This window comes from Dermacentor andersoni, chromosome 2 (genome assembly GCF_023375885.2).
Source record: "Dermacentor andersoni chromosome 2, qqDerAnde1_hic_scaffold, whole genome shotgun sequence".
Classification (NCBI taxonomy): domain Eukaryota; kingdom Metazoa; phylum Arthropoda; class Arachnida; order Ixodida; family Ixodidae; genus Dermacentor; species Dermacentor andersoni.
In genome coordinates, this window is record NC_092815.1 from 98364329 (window position 1) to 98379116 (window position 14788).

At 47.5% G+C, this 14788-nt stretch overlaps 1 protein-coding gene across 4 annotated transcripts in view; it reads left to right on the forward strand.

The window, feature by feature from the left end:
* Positions 1-3966, forward strand: part of LOC126541574 (uncharacterized) — a 99714-nt gene extending 95748 nt beyond the window's left edge. For all 4 annotated transcript variants that reach the window (XM_050188389.2, XM_055076754.2, XM_055076756.2 and 1 more), the window contains exons 13-14: positions 1814-2020; positions 3423-3966. In XM_050188389.2, the coding sequence (XP_050044346.1) occupies positions 1814-2020; positions 3423-3716 (501 nt within the window). In that variant the 3' untranslated portion in view covers positions 3717-3966. The remainder of the gene's footprint in view (positions 1-1813; positions 2021-3422) is intronic.
* The last annotated feature ends 10822 nt before the right edge of the window (positions 3967-14788 follow it).

Sequence of the window (14788 nt, forward strand, 5' to 3'; positions counted from 1 at the left end):
TTCCTTTCTCTTCTTGTGTGTGTGTGTGTGTGTTGTGTGTGTGTGTGACCTCGGTCCTTCAGAAGCATTCGTGGCGGCACAAGAAATGGGTGTCGTATAAGCATTCGCGTGTCACAAGTATACAGCTAGCGAATGTTTACGCTGAATAGGTGGACACATACGTTCGCACGTGTCCACACAATCGCTACACAGTTTCCAATGCACCCTTCTCTGCGAGATTACCATACAGTTCATAAGCACTCTCCGAGAAACACATGTAGGCACTGTCCTTACAGACAGGTCGCACCGATGACGCGCCCAAGCATAATAAGCCAAGGCACACGTTTCACAGTTGTTCACCTCGGTGTTAACCTTCCATTTTTCTATTAGAAAAAATATTAAGGAAACTGTGTCTATCCTGTCCCTGCTATTTCTTCGCGCGCACCTCCTCTTTGGAGCTTGCAGGAGTTGCGCACTCTTCGCCTGCATATTTTTTTCATGTTTCAACTATGGTGGCCAACACTTCTTTGAAGAAATTCGGGACATACAGGACAAGCGTAATCTATCTTTTCTTTATTCTTATGTACGTATGTGCCCTTCTGTGCATCTGCAAGCAAAATCGTAGCCGCGCGACGTATGCTGTATGTGCGAGTGAAAAGCTACGAGGGTGAGCCGGCGATCGCGGCTCATTCTTGCGCACGCAAGGGAGGGAAGCGGGGAGGAAGCGCGCCGTCTTCCGTCGCGCGCAAGGCTTCCAAGGGGAGACTCTTTTACGAAAACGCTGTTTTATGCATTGAAGCGCAAAAGTAGCTGGAACACCAATACATTTCGTGGGACGTTTACATTGAAAATTAATATCTCGAAACTGGTGCAGTCCAGAGAATTCGTTCCAATTGGATACGCCTTGCTGACACGCTGGCTTATAATTCTTAGATTTATATATGTGCCGTAAGATAAATAAATGAGTTAGGTTAATTGTGTTAATTGATTAGTTAGGTATCTTGATTTCTCGTCAAAGTAATAGCCACCGCACCGAGTAAAATTTAGATCAGGGGTTAGAATCGTGCTATCTGCCACAGGTAATTTTTTTTTTAATTTTAGACCTTCTGAAAAAAAAGAAACCCGGTATACTGCATATAGTGTAGTTCTTTTAGGTAGTCCACGCTTTGGCCATATTTAGACACTTTTGAATTCTGCCCTAAACGTTCAATTCAGCCATGTTCGCACCTTTCAGCCTGTCTGAGAGGCTGAGACTCGTTAGAGTCAACCAGCCAGGACATGGCAGAACTTGCGCCAAGGATTACCGCCTCAGACACATAAGAAAAGGCGGCGTCGTATGCTCAAGGCGCGTTTTTGTACAGCCAACAGCGGCCATCTTGATTGAGGTAGCAGTTTAATCTCCAGTACGGCTCCGTCTCTTGCCTTGAGTTACCCCCTGCACCCGCCTGGCTCATTCTCCCCAGAACCCAGCACGATCAACGCTTTCTGGTACACTACATCGAAAAGCTTCTGGAAAAGTTCGCCAGCGGCGCCCTGCACTGAGAGCTCTTCATTCATTCATTCATTCATTCATTCATTCATTCATTCATTCATTCATTCATTCATTCATTCATTCATTCAATTCGCTGTTGTTCAATGAGACAGAGCAGCTTATTTCCTTCGGAAGGTGCAGCGCGAGCTGCAACATTCATGCACCGACAATGCCGGTGCACAGGTTGTCAGAACAGAGGTCGCACGTGTGTAGGATACCGCGCAGCCAGTCGTGTAAGTAAGCCTCAGTTACACTAATCGGTAAAAGCGACCGTTTTTTCCCTCTCCCAATGCTCTCCTGCAGGAAGAGCCGCAACCGTCGCCATCGTCATTCCCGATGCGCTTGTCGGCGTCTGGCTTGCGCCCCGTGGCCACGTGCCGGTGGGCGCGTGACTGCCTCGACCCGTCCGGAGACCCGCAGCTCGAAGCGCTCGTTCAGTGGATTGCCGCCAGCGTCGCCGGGGTGCCCGGCCTCGTCATCTACACCGGCGGCCAGCCCAGTCTCGAGCAGGTATACGTGGCTCTGCCGCAGTGCCGGCCACTTTTCGCATGTGAATACACAAACCATCAGTCGCGCGTGAGAGAGGCACAGCAATGAAACAGATGGTGCACGTTCATTGCTCAAGCAGTGCGACTGGACCAGGACGCAGGCAAGAAAGCGGAAAGCAACAACACACGACACCAGGTGTGTTGTCGCCTCCTTTTTCTGCGTTATGGTCCCGTCGCGCTACTCAGTCACGAGCACATCAATGCCGCATCCTTCTTACCCTTTAAGCGTCAAACGTTAAGTCTTCTTCTGAGGTGAAGTCAAAGACGTCGCCTGGCGCCATGTGGTCTGGCACAGATTTATACTGCATGCATGTTGATCAGGCCGATGCAAGTCAATAAGACCACACGACGGCAAGTAAACGAAATGACGCCTAATTAGCGGCAACCACTATTTGGCAGACGCGTCGGCCGGCTTCAGCCAAAAGAACGCCGGACTTTATACACGTGACGGCGGGCAGCCAGAGACCTCACAAAACGCTTGGCACGTTACGCTCTCTCGTAGCTTGCACATTATTCCTGTCCTTCACCTGTGTGAAGTTGTTTTGGCGCGCCGTTGCTATAGCTTGCCTTTGCCGTTACCATCATAGCTAAGCGTTAAAAGCGCGTGAGCTTTCTGTATAAGTATGCAAAGTAAGCGCCAAGCAGAAATGGCAACGCCTCAGCAACTTGTCAGAGCGTTTTAGAAAGCGGACAGGCAAACTGTCAATCAGTAAGTTTTATTTGAATGAGATCAAGACTTATGTCAAGCGCGTTCAGTAAGGAGTATATGTGTGGGTATGCTAGTAGGGAACGTATAGGTTCTGGACCAAATGAAGATGAACAGTTCACGTGCGCGTTCTAATCTGCCCAGAGTTTGCCATTGGGGTCAAAAGGTGTAGCTATGGGGTGTTGGCATTCGCGGCATGTAACCTAACGTTGCCTGTCAATATATAAGCAAGCGTCTCTGGCTACAGCCGAAGGAGCGCCGGACTACACGTGACTCCGCGCGATCATGCGACACCACATGCGAAGCTCGCGCTTGACGATTATTTTCTCTCTCGTTGTTTTACTGTGCTTATCTTAAACTTGCGCTCGCTCGCATTGTCTTCTTTTTATTGTGGTTGACTTACGTATGCTGTTATATCTTGCAATGAAATGCTAAATAAAGGATCAACGCTTTGGCGTGTTACTCACAAAACCTTTCGGAACATGCAGACAACCTCGAAAACTGCCTTGTCGCACAACGTGGAATAGTCTGTAGGTGAACGCTTGTGCTGCTAGGAAATTATACTTTTTCGTCGTGTTTCGTTAAGTTTTATGGGTAACGGTGCTTAATGCCGGGTGTTGCGCTCACTCACTCGCTCACTCCTTCGCGGCTCTTGCAGCTGTCCCAGGTGAGCTTCAAGGTAGATGAGCGTCACTGGACGGTGGGCGACTTGGCGTGCGAGACACTGCGCTTCTGCCGGAATCGGGTGGCGTTGCACGAAGGCCGAAACAAGTCGAGCATGCATCGCGGCACCACGCTGTTCTCCCAGCTGCTGGGACAGAACGCGGCCGCGGCGGCAACGACGACGACGACAGCGCCGAGTCAAGCTGCTGTCGGAAAAGGCGGCACCAGAGCCAGCGAGACTTGTGACGGTGGTAGGGCCGTGCTGCAGACCCACGACTCGCTGGAATGAACAAAAAGTGAACGAACGCGAAGCAACGAAGGACTCGGTAATCTGGTGCCGCCACCATGCCAAACCGACTCTTTGCTCTTGTGACGTATCGAAAGCTGGCAGTGACGCGTCAGCGGCGACCCCTCAGTATACGGACTCGACACGCTTCTTCTTTTGCGTGTGATTGTATACCCAGCTGAACTCGAAGCAGCCATATCGCGTTCGAAAAGAATCTCTCATTTAAATATCTTTCGGTATGTTCATAGAAAAAGGCGTTGTGTTTTGGTTTGTGTTTAGTTTGTCTTGAAGTCCTCTTACGGGACGGTGAAGTGTTTGCCCGTGTCCGCTGTTCGCTTTCCGTTTGTGTTCCACAGCCTTCTGCGTCCCGTTGGTCTGTTGATAAGCCCAGCGCCGCGCGAAACAAACGAGTAGTACAAATTGCGAGAACTTCAACCGCGTCGTAACGGTGTACGTCATTTTCCTCTCATCTGATATATGTAGCTTCATATAGGAGGCGTATATACAGCCGAGAGCACAGACGATAATGTTTCTCGTGGAATTTGAGGTTCGCGATTGCTCCATGTCGAGCAATCACGGTTCGCCAGAAAGACGCACCTAGTTGGCAAAGAAGGTGAGGAATGAGTCGCGTATTTAATGCCCTCGAGAAACGCGTGTACCCTCCTCGTAGAGTTTTGGCATTAAGTGGCGGTTCTGCAGGTGTAGAGTTTTTAAAATTTTATGTCATTCAATGGCTGGCAGGCAGTATAACCTACTTGTGCGCCTGTCCCCGTGTCCGGCGACGTTAGCAATAGCAGCGCAACTCTGCGCACTGAAATTTGAAAGAACACGGCCCGGGTTAACAGCGACCGCGATGCTGCGCGTTTTACGCGAGCTGTAGCAAAGCCTTGTGGTGGGCCTATCCCCTGTGGTGCATGCTTAGGAGACCAACGGGAGTCCGTGACTGATGGAACCTGGGGGCAGTGGAAGCCTCGATCGTTATGCTGCTTTCATCACTGCTTCGGTAACGCGCGTAGTGTCGCGGCTGCTCACTTTTTTGACACAGATTGCACGCCATTCTTGCGATGGTTATGTACCTGGTTCAGGTGCGGATGGTTCTTGCGTGCCGTTGCTTTCAGCACAACACTCCCGCAGCCATACATCTTGCGGAGTCGTGATCCTCATCATGGCTTCTTTCCTGAGGTCGAGCATTCAACCGCAGTGCAAATTACGTACTCGCGCCTCAGACTGTGGATCGATCACTGCATTCCTGAGTGTCTTGGGTGTTTGCGTGTCGTTCAGGCGTTCCTGAGCCCGCCCTTTTCTCTCATCCAGATTTCGTGCGGCGCTTCTCAGACTGTCAACCAACCTTTACGACCAGATCTCGTTGACGCCATGAACAAGAATTAGTAATGGGATCTACGGGCTCCAGCTCCCCTCTGCGTCTCGAATCTCGAAAACACTGAGAGAGGGTAATCACGTTGCTACAGAAGTTCGTTCCGCAGGCGCACGCATGAGCATGAGTTACGTCGTCTCGTCGAAAGCCACATAAGACGCGCGACGTGAAGCGAATTTGACGATAGTGCAACTGAAGACGAAAAGCACGATAATGGAAACAGCACGCGGATCATGGATCTGACGCGATCAGGCGATATTCTATAGCTTTAGGAGAAGAAAGCGGACCGGGGCAGCCCATTCAACCTTATGCGTATAGATACGCGAGAGCCGAGAAATGAAACGCGGTAACGCTATAACGTCGCGGGGCCTTCGTTGTGCTGCGAGCCCAGCACTGTAATTCCAGAATACCCGCAGCGACACTGCTGCAGCTATGGCGTTCCGTTGCTCAATACAATGTCGTGATTCGAGTCCAGGCCGTGGCAACCCAAATGCTGATGGGATCTGAACAAGCCCACATGGTATAACCCGAGCCGTTTACTATGTATTCGGCGCCCCCCACGCGACAAGGTTTAGGAGCAAAACCCGTAATTAATATTGATATCGCGTTTCATTCGTTATTTCCCTTGTTATGTATAAGCTGCAGTGCGCAGTAAACAATAAGCGAAGGTCTTATGTTATCACATTTTATTCGTTCGTGACTGTACGTTTGCAGTCACGTTGAACAAATGTGGAAAAAGACGTATAGGGTAGCAGGGTCGCAGATTGCTGCTTCCTTCGGAAATAGTCTTGATTTTTTTTGTTCCTGAGCGCAAGCCCCATTTGTGTTTACTTGTCATTATACTTCAATATACGCACACCCGTTACCAACCCTTGGGACGTGATGAGCATGATGACTATGTTTATTGGTGGTGTTAAATAACGTAATATCGGGTCATATTAGAGAATCTCGTGGCACGTGGATAGATGAAGCCACCAAGTGTACAAAGTGTAAGGCAGTGGCCTTGCAGCATAACGTTCCTGCTATCTTAGAATACTCAGTCCCTTCGTAGTTACACTATTGACACGTTCTTGTGATTCGTCTCTCACCTGTCGCCATCCTTTCGGAGGAGAGTGCGCTCTTGTTTGGTACCCATCCAGGCTGACCGCATCTCTTAGTCGTTTGTAGCTGCATAAGTCTGGGATCCTGTAATCACGGCCTGATTGTATGGAACGATGCAGTCGCTCCTGAATCGATTGTCTCTCGCACGAAAAAGGCAAAACAAGAAAAAAGAAATCAGGCGCTCAAGCGTAGGCGCGCCAACGTGCAGTCGATAGTGTTAAAGCTGTTAGTTTACGGACTGCATGCAGTGAGATACAAAATACTATATGCTATATTTGTATATACCCCTCTCGGGCCTTTACAGTGGTATAAGTTTCGGCTATTGTTCTCGTAGCCTGCTGTTCTACTTCCTACGTGCGCTGAACTATAGAATGCGCACAGCGTAAATTCCTAGTTCGTGACTGGAAGCAAGCATCAGTAGTGCAGCACAGAGCGATAGACGAGCATTTGGTGCAGGGTCATTTTGTCCGATGTGCGATCATCACCACATCCAGTCAATCCAGGGTAACAAATCTCGGCACCGTTTCCAAGGTGTGTTGTAAACATACGCCGAGACGTGTTGTCGTTGGATGCGCTTTTCATATTGCTTAACATTAAGTGCTAACACTTCCGGCGACCTGATCGGACAGAGTATTGGGGGATATTTTTGGACACTTGCGTAATATCTGAAGTACCTTTAGTGAACTTGCCTTTGTGTATATCTATAAATATCGATAAACTTTATGATCACTATTACTCTTACTGTAAGAGGCATTACCACCTGATATACGCCAGAAGGTCTATTCAAGCCTTGCGCAGTTAATACGATATTTGCGGCCTTATATCGCTTAGCCAGTCGTCTCTTGCGAGGGTCGCTTGAAAAATTAAGTTGCATTCCTCGCTCAGTTTGGGGCGTTCGTTGTGGTGCTAGAAGCAAACTCTGCGCAGTCACGCTTAGCTTTGATTTTCGCTTTGTTTTTTCATCTTTCAGTGTGATTTCATCGTTATTTCGAAGATGTGCCAAATGTCGCGAAGCTGTCGCGTATACCCGCCCCGAGACCGGTGCTCTCAGCTCGCCAACTGATCAGGCGCGCACGCGGCGTTGCTGGACTGACTTATCGTCACGGGACTGTTCGAGAGTGCTGTCGCTCTACTCTTTCTGTCCTTGAACAACGTCGTCACTCTATAGTTACGTAGATTTACCTGAAAAGTGTTGATTTAATGATAATCGGCATCAGATATATTGCGATGCCAAATGTTACCTTCGAAAAATGTTCTATGCCGCCTGTGGACGCTTTGGTGGCCGTGTATTACCACGCACCATTTCTGTAAGGATGGCGCCACGTAAAAATGATCGCTGCATGATTTATCTGCAGATATGACAAACGCGTCAAACACCGACTGTATATACGACATGACTGCACAAGAGCGGGTTTCCAGATCTTTCAGTCTATGGGAAAGCAACTATGGTGCACTGAATGCACACGTAGAGTATATAAAGCACAAATAAGCTTTCTTCTTTTCCTTTTCTTTTCAAAGAGGGTACCCGTTTCTTTTTTTTTACACCTTCTGCAATATTTTGAAGAAATACGGCCAATATTGGAGAGAGAGAGAGAGAGAGAGGGAGAGAGAGAGAGAGAGGGAGAGAGAGACTTAGAAAACAATGCATGTGCATCGGAGATAACTACAGAAAAGCACCTACTGTGGCTTAGAGACGGTAGTGCATACATTATCGTACGAGCAGCATACGACCTGCTTTTGGCGCACAATTTCGAACATGGCACGCTCTAATTGCGTCTGTGCCATGAAATATTTATCAAGCAGGAGGAAAAGAAGGGAGAAAAGGTAGGGAGGTTAACCGGACGCACGTACGGTACGCTGCCCTGCGCGGGGGAAGGGGTTCATTTCAGTGTTCGACTCCTGGTATTCTTAAACTGAACTCTTACTTTATTTACTTTTTTTTTGTCGTGCCACTAGCTCTTTTGGAAGTGGCTCGAGGTGCCTTTAATGAATTGCGGACGCTTTTAGTCAAGTTCAGCGTGCTCAGTGTTAAATATCTCGAGTTTGCGCGCAACAACATCACGTTTGACCAACTGCGGACGCTACAATGAAGCGCCCTTCTCAACAGTATTCGCGATCTCTGGTAGCGATACATGCCGTTGCCTGTTCACTGCGAAATGAAAAGAGTATTTTGATCGACGAGCCGTCGACGTCCGTCTTTCTGGACGAAACTGTTCGGCCCCGGATGAATTGCGGCGGAAGATTATGCTGAACAACCAAACCCGTTCAATCGCTCGCTCGAAACAGTTCATATCGAACACGCATGCAGTCAACGTCGGTATGCAAGCTAGAAAGTGAAGGCGGTACAAAACGCGTTACGGATCCTTTTTTAAAGATGGTGGGCGGAATACTATATTTATGGGCATGCTAAGGATGCCGCGCACTCCTATAAATTCAACGCTTATTAAATTTCCACAGGCACCGTGGCACGTGGTACAGCGGTATGTACCTGTAACGCAGTTTTACACATCGAGCCTTCGGAGAATGCAGTCACGCTACCGCTAACAAATACCTCGTAGCACATACTTTGCGTGCATCGAGAGACATTGCGACTAGATACGAAGTGGGTTGCTTCATGCGTCCGTCCCGACGTGTGTGCGCTTGAACCCGAATCGAACTGTCGTCGTCCACCGCTCTCGCTATATGTCAAATGGGGTATAGTTTATTAAATGATCCTTGTCGCTCGCGAATCAGTTGTAACCGATTAGTTCGGTGCGGTAGACGAGCATGGTATTACTCTCTGTTTCTGTGTGTTTCGCTGGAAAAAGCACTTGTCGACCTGAGCTCAATTTATAATTCAGTCGCGCGTCTATACACCGTGACATACGCCTGAAAATCGTGGAAGCGACTGCCGAACCTTCACGGGTGAATACGCCAGAATCGTGGACAGTATGTGTGACCTTTTGAAACTTATCGAGTGCCTTATGCTTTGCGGCCTGCGAAAAGAAAAGTGTACATAATACCGTGTCTGGCGGCACTGACGCGGCTGCAAGGCTTTAGCTCGCTGGATTGCGCTGCTTTGCGCGCTGTATATACATATATACTTATTTTCGTGCAGCGTCGGTGATAGATAACCACCACGCAGCGGAAAGGTCAACGATCATCATTTCCTGTAGCGTTTCGAATTAAGCGACTTGAGAATCGTGTTTACGTGCCAGCGTATGTACGGTGTACGTTTGTCTTCAACTTCTGGTTCAATGAGACAATAAAGATGTTACAAATGAGAAGCCAGTCTACGCAATCTCTTGATCAGCGACTATGCGCTGTGTGCAGCAAGTGTTTGCAACCGTAACATCCGCCAATGCAAGGGTGCCATCAACAACTCGCAGGTTGACGGCATTTGCTACTCTGGGCGACCATAATATACGATGGTGCTATGACGCCCAGTCATTCTATGATTATCCATCATCTGCACGAACTTCCACCCATGGTTATCCACAACTTGATGCTGCCATCCAACCCCATACGACTGTGTTCTGCACATACAGACGCTACCTATATATCGGCCAACATTTACCCATTTTATCGTAACATGCCTGACTTTTAGAACTTGTTTACGCTTGCCGCATACATACATCAGCAATTTTATTATCGTTTCTTTTTTTCATTTTTCGCCTTGATTAGGGCAAAGCTTATTACGAAGGAATACAGATAAACTCGCCGACTGATATTTTATATTTCATACTCGCACCAGCGACACATTACAGAGCCAAAGTATAACAAAAAAATTTGTCGGCATTAGGTGAATGATAGCGAACAATGTCCGGTCATTCATGGCGCACATCAGTCTGGCTGCGACTATATATAGTAGAAAGCTTGTTAAAAGCATTCTTACAGATGCAAATGCTGTGAATATTTAGTAAACAGTCAATGCATGTTCATCAATAAAACAAAACTATGTATGTTTTTGGCTAGGACTAGTTTCTTTTTTTAAGTTTTGACGTTGGAATATTCCGCCACTGTGCAATCGGTCTGGTCGGCTCTGACAGCAGTTTGACAGCTATACGTACGCTATATATATATATATATATATATATATATATATATATATATATATATATATATATATATATATATATATATATATATATGTTTGGAAACTGTTGTAAATACTGCATAAAATTTATTCGCTTCTCGCCGACTGAAATACTCCGTTACTTGACTTCCAAAGTCACAACATTGTACACCAGCGTAGCGCAACAGCACGACTGCAGTTCGACGAGCAAAGCGCTTGCTTAAAGCGCCGCAAATATTTGGGTCATACTTGTTGTTTCTGTCGTGTTACAACTCTTGCGATGACACGCGCCGTGGACAGGTGCATTGGCCAATCCACGCCTTTGATTAAACAGCCTCCGGGATCGACCCACCGGTGACGTTACAACACACAACTGCAGGGTTATTAATTAAAACCTGTAATGCCGAACGTATCATGTATGCACGCAGAGTTCGATGCCTCATAATTATGATTTAAGCCCGGAAAAATTAGCACATAGTATATAGTCGCGTTTCCGGTGAAGAGGCGTCGGACTGCTTTAACCTTTTAACTGCCGATCACGAGGTAATTCGTCATCACCACGAGCGTCCTCTGGTGCCGATTTAAGTCGTCGTGAAATTTTGCCAATTTCTGAAAATAAAATGCCAAAACATTGCAAAATATTTAGGAAAAATGGCGCAAAATCTGCACGTCTTGAAAAAATTTCACACTTCGAAATATCTTGTTTCTTCATCCACTTTCATTTCCATTTATCATTTCTTTAATTCAATTAAATAGTGCAGATAATTTCCTCTATGATGTCCTTGGTGTCATTGCAATGTTCTTTGGCTTCTTATGATATGACTAATTAAAATTGGGCCCTTCGGTTTCCTTTCTTCTCGTTCATTGCATAGCGAGGGCCTCGTATACCCGGCAGCTTTGACGCATTCAGGTAGCATGCGTTGATTTATTGACCAGTTGCCTTCACCCCCCCCCCCCCCCAAAAAAAAAAAAATAAGAAAGTTCACGTACTACGTGACGCCTGCGGCAGAAGGGATGTTCGACGTTCGCCGCCAAGGCCGCGAATGGTGGCGCTGGCTAACATTCCCAGGGTAGTTCTATAGTAGATAACATCGCACGCGTAATGGGATAACGTGGGATCGTATTCTATCTGCGGCCAGTGGATTTTTCATCCACTTTCAGTTATAGTTATTTATCATTACTTTAACTGCAGTTCTTAATCGAGTTAACTTTCCCTATGCTGTCCTTGGTGTCACCGCGGAGTACAGCGATGGGAAGATCTTTGCCGTCGTTGTGATCGACTCCAGCGGCAAGATTTCCAATAGCGCTTCCATTCGCACTTCAGACCCCGGAGTTGCCGAGCAAGCCGCGATCGCCCTCGCCCTGCTAGACGGTCGTGGGTCCGAGACCTATAGCGATTCGAAAACGACAGTTAGGGCTTTTCAAAAGGGTTGCATCGCCAAGCAAGCTGCTCGTCTTCTTAGCAGCTCGAGTCCGTATGCTCTACAAACCATTCAATTCACTGGTTTCCCACTCACGTAGGGTCGGTCGAGGGTGCTCCCCCGAACCTCAATGAGTCTGCTCACGAGGCTGCGCGTGACCTCACCGACCGCGCTTCCTCTATAAGGAGCGCCGACTCCCCTACTCACTACGGTCACAGGGACGCTCCCGCTACTCACAACGAGATTAGTAAATATTTCTACATGTCCAGAAGGGTCTTTCCACCTGCTCACCCCTAGTTGACTAGGGCGCAAGCCATTTCGCTTAGACTTCTACAGACCAGCACATATCCGTGTCTGTCCGTTCTCCACGAGGCTTACCCCGACGTGTATCGCGACGACGCCTGCCCGTTCTGCGGCCAGACCTCCACTCTAGCGCGCATGCTCTGGGAGTGCGGGTCGACATACCCCAAGTTCATCAAGGACTAGTGGGACTCGCTTCTGCGTAGCTCCGCTCTAGAAAAGGAAATCTTGGCTGTCCGGCGTGCCCACGACCGGGCCGGTGGGCTAGACCTGCCGGTCCCGACGAGTTCGCGTCCTCGCCGGACCTGCAATAAAGTTTCTTCACTCACTCACTCCTTGGTGTCACACACACACACACACACACACACACACACACACACACACACACACACACACACACACACATATATATATATAGGTCATCATCGTCTCATTTAATGGCACAAATCCACCGTGGGGAATTAGGTCACGAGCCGTATGGTAATACGATTTAAAAAAAAAACAGGGAAAAATGAATGGATAATCGAAGATGAGAAAGAAACCGATAATAAATGAAATAAAATAGTGTATATAAGGGAGTCAGTCTTGCATAGTCAGGAATAGTAATATGAACTTAATATTAAAAATACCTAAAGTAAAAGGTAGACGTGAAGCATAAGTAGGTTAAATTTTGAATAATATGAACAATTATCTTGAATTTGTGTTTTTGCTATTTATATTTTCTAATTTGATAACTTATCGAAGAAATATAGGTAAATTAATCATCGAACATGGTAAATATTAATAAGCAATACCTTTGTGTCACAGAGGTAAGTATAAATGCAACTGTGGTTGGCCATAATAAGGTTAAAACAGCAACTTTGTCACAAGCCGAGATCAATTCCTGCCGTCTGTGCGGCGTGTAACTTTAGCATAAGGTCCAGTTAGCGCTTGTCTCATTGGTTTTCCTCAAAACCCATTACAGCGAAGCTGTTAAGGGCTACTGTCCCCAGGATCGTGTCCGTGTCGAACACAAAACTATCATCATCACGATTGGCTTCAGTGTCGTCTTCCTCCACAGCTGGCTCGTTGGCGCCCCTCGGCGCTACCGCGCGAACGCGCTCGTGCCAATGCTCCCGTGCTCGTCGTCATTAATTAATTAAATAATTATAAAATACAGAGATGTAACCAATTTTACAGCGAAGCTGTTAAGGGCTGGGTCTCCCAGGATCGTGTCCGTGCGTAGACACAAAACTCCCCAAACGTGGGCCGATCCCAAAGATAGTCCAATACCAGTCCCACCCGCGGCGAAGGTGAAGCTGGCGTTAAGCACTCCCCATACGTGAGCCGTTCCCGAAGATGGCGCATTACCGGGCCGACCGGCGGCGGAGGTGCAGTTCGCCATTAAGGAGCCCACATACGGTGATGACCAGCTTCGCTGGTCATCCTTCTTCACAGAGTGGAAACGCACTAAGGTAATTTTTTTTTTTAATGCGAAAGCATTATATGTTTCATGAGACAGAAGATCCGGCGTGATCAAGGGCTGGTACCAAAGGTCATCATCGTCTGTTACTTCATGAGCGTCTTGTCTGACGTCAGTAGTAATACAGAAAATAGTAAATCGTATAACAACGTTATTAGTAGAAATTACGGCTAACGAGTGTGAAGTAAAGTGAATTAAGGTGAATTAGAATGAAGTGAATTAAAGTTATAACAAGTTAGAGTAAGGTGACCTAAGGTGAACTAAAGTGATTGAGGGTGATGTAAAGTGCATTAAGGTGGATTCAGGTTGGTACAACTTAAAGCCAGGTGGATTAAGGTGCATTAAAGTGGATTAAGGTTAATACAAATTAGAGCGAGGTGGATTAAGGTAGAGTTGTGAAGGACGCGTGACAGTATATGACGTCACGTATAATGGACGTAACCAATTAACTAGAGAAGTCATACTGCTTTCTCGTTCAAATCACGTAAGGATATTTAAGTTACTCTTTTTTTTCTCCCTCTCTCCGAATAAATCGTGTCCATGATTGACGTGCGTTGAAAGCCGTGCGTTCAATACTCCGACGATGTTCGTTGCTGGAGAAACAATGTCCGGTGGTTTGAGATGTTAGACCTTGTATTTCTCTTTTTTTAGTCGTGTTCAAGAAAGACCTGCTAACACAGAGTCAAGCGATTTCATGTCGACGTTCTTGGCAGATATTCTTTAAGCCTACGCGGCTCCACTAGCGTCATAAAAGCTAGATACGACATAAATAAAGCAAGAAATAAAAAATCCATTGTATCTGGGTTTACAGCTCTAAATGTATAGAGCGATCGAGAGTGATCCAGTCTCGGACACGGAGCCTTTCTATGTGTTCTGTAACACGTGGAAATTTAACATTGTGCTACGCTCGTGTGTTTTCCTGTTCTTTAGGCCTACACTTTGTTCTAGCTTAGTATGTGCATTACACCGAGTGTGGGCTTGCGTAGTCCGTAGGACATGCAATCGTCGTTAACTGCCCAGCCCCCAATTAGAATTGGAGAGTCCTGTCCATACAGCGCCCAGACGACGGGTAAAGGACGACGGGGCGGATACCGACGCAGCGTCTGTGGCCGCGTGTTCAAATAAGCCTTTCACTGCGGACACAACTGAGTGGCGGCGCACGTGATCGATGTAGCAGCGGTCCGAACGGTCAACATCGCGCGGCGCTGGCCGGGCCGTCGGGGGCCAACCGTTTCTTCATTCCTGTTCAGCCGAGTACCGGTCAGCTGCGCAAACTGCACCTTCGGCCAGTTCCCGCGCAAGGGGCTCTGGAGTGCCCCTACCCTGAAGCCGTGTGTACGGGCTATGACGGTATAGGCTGTG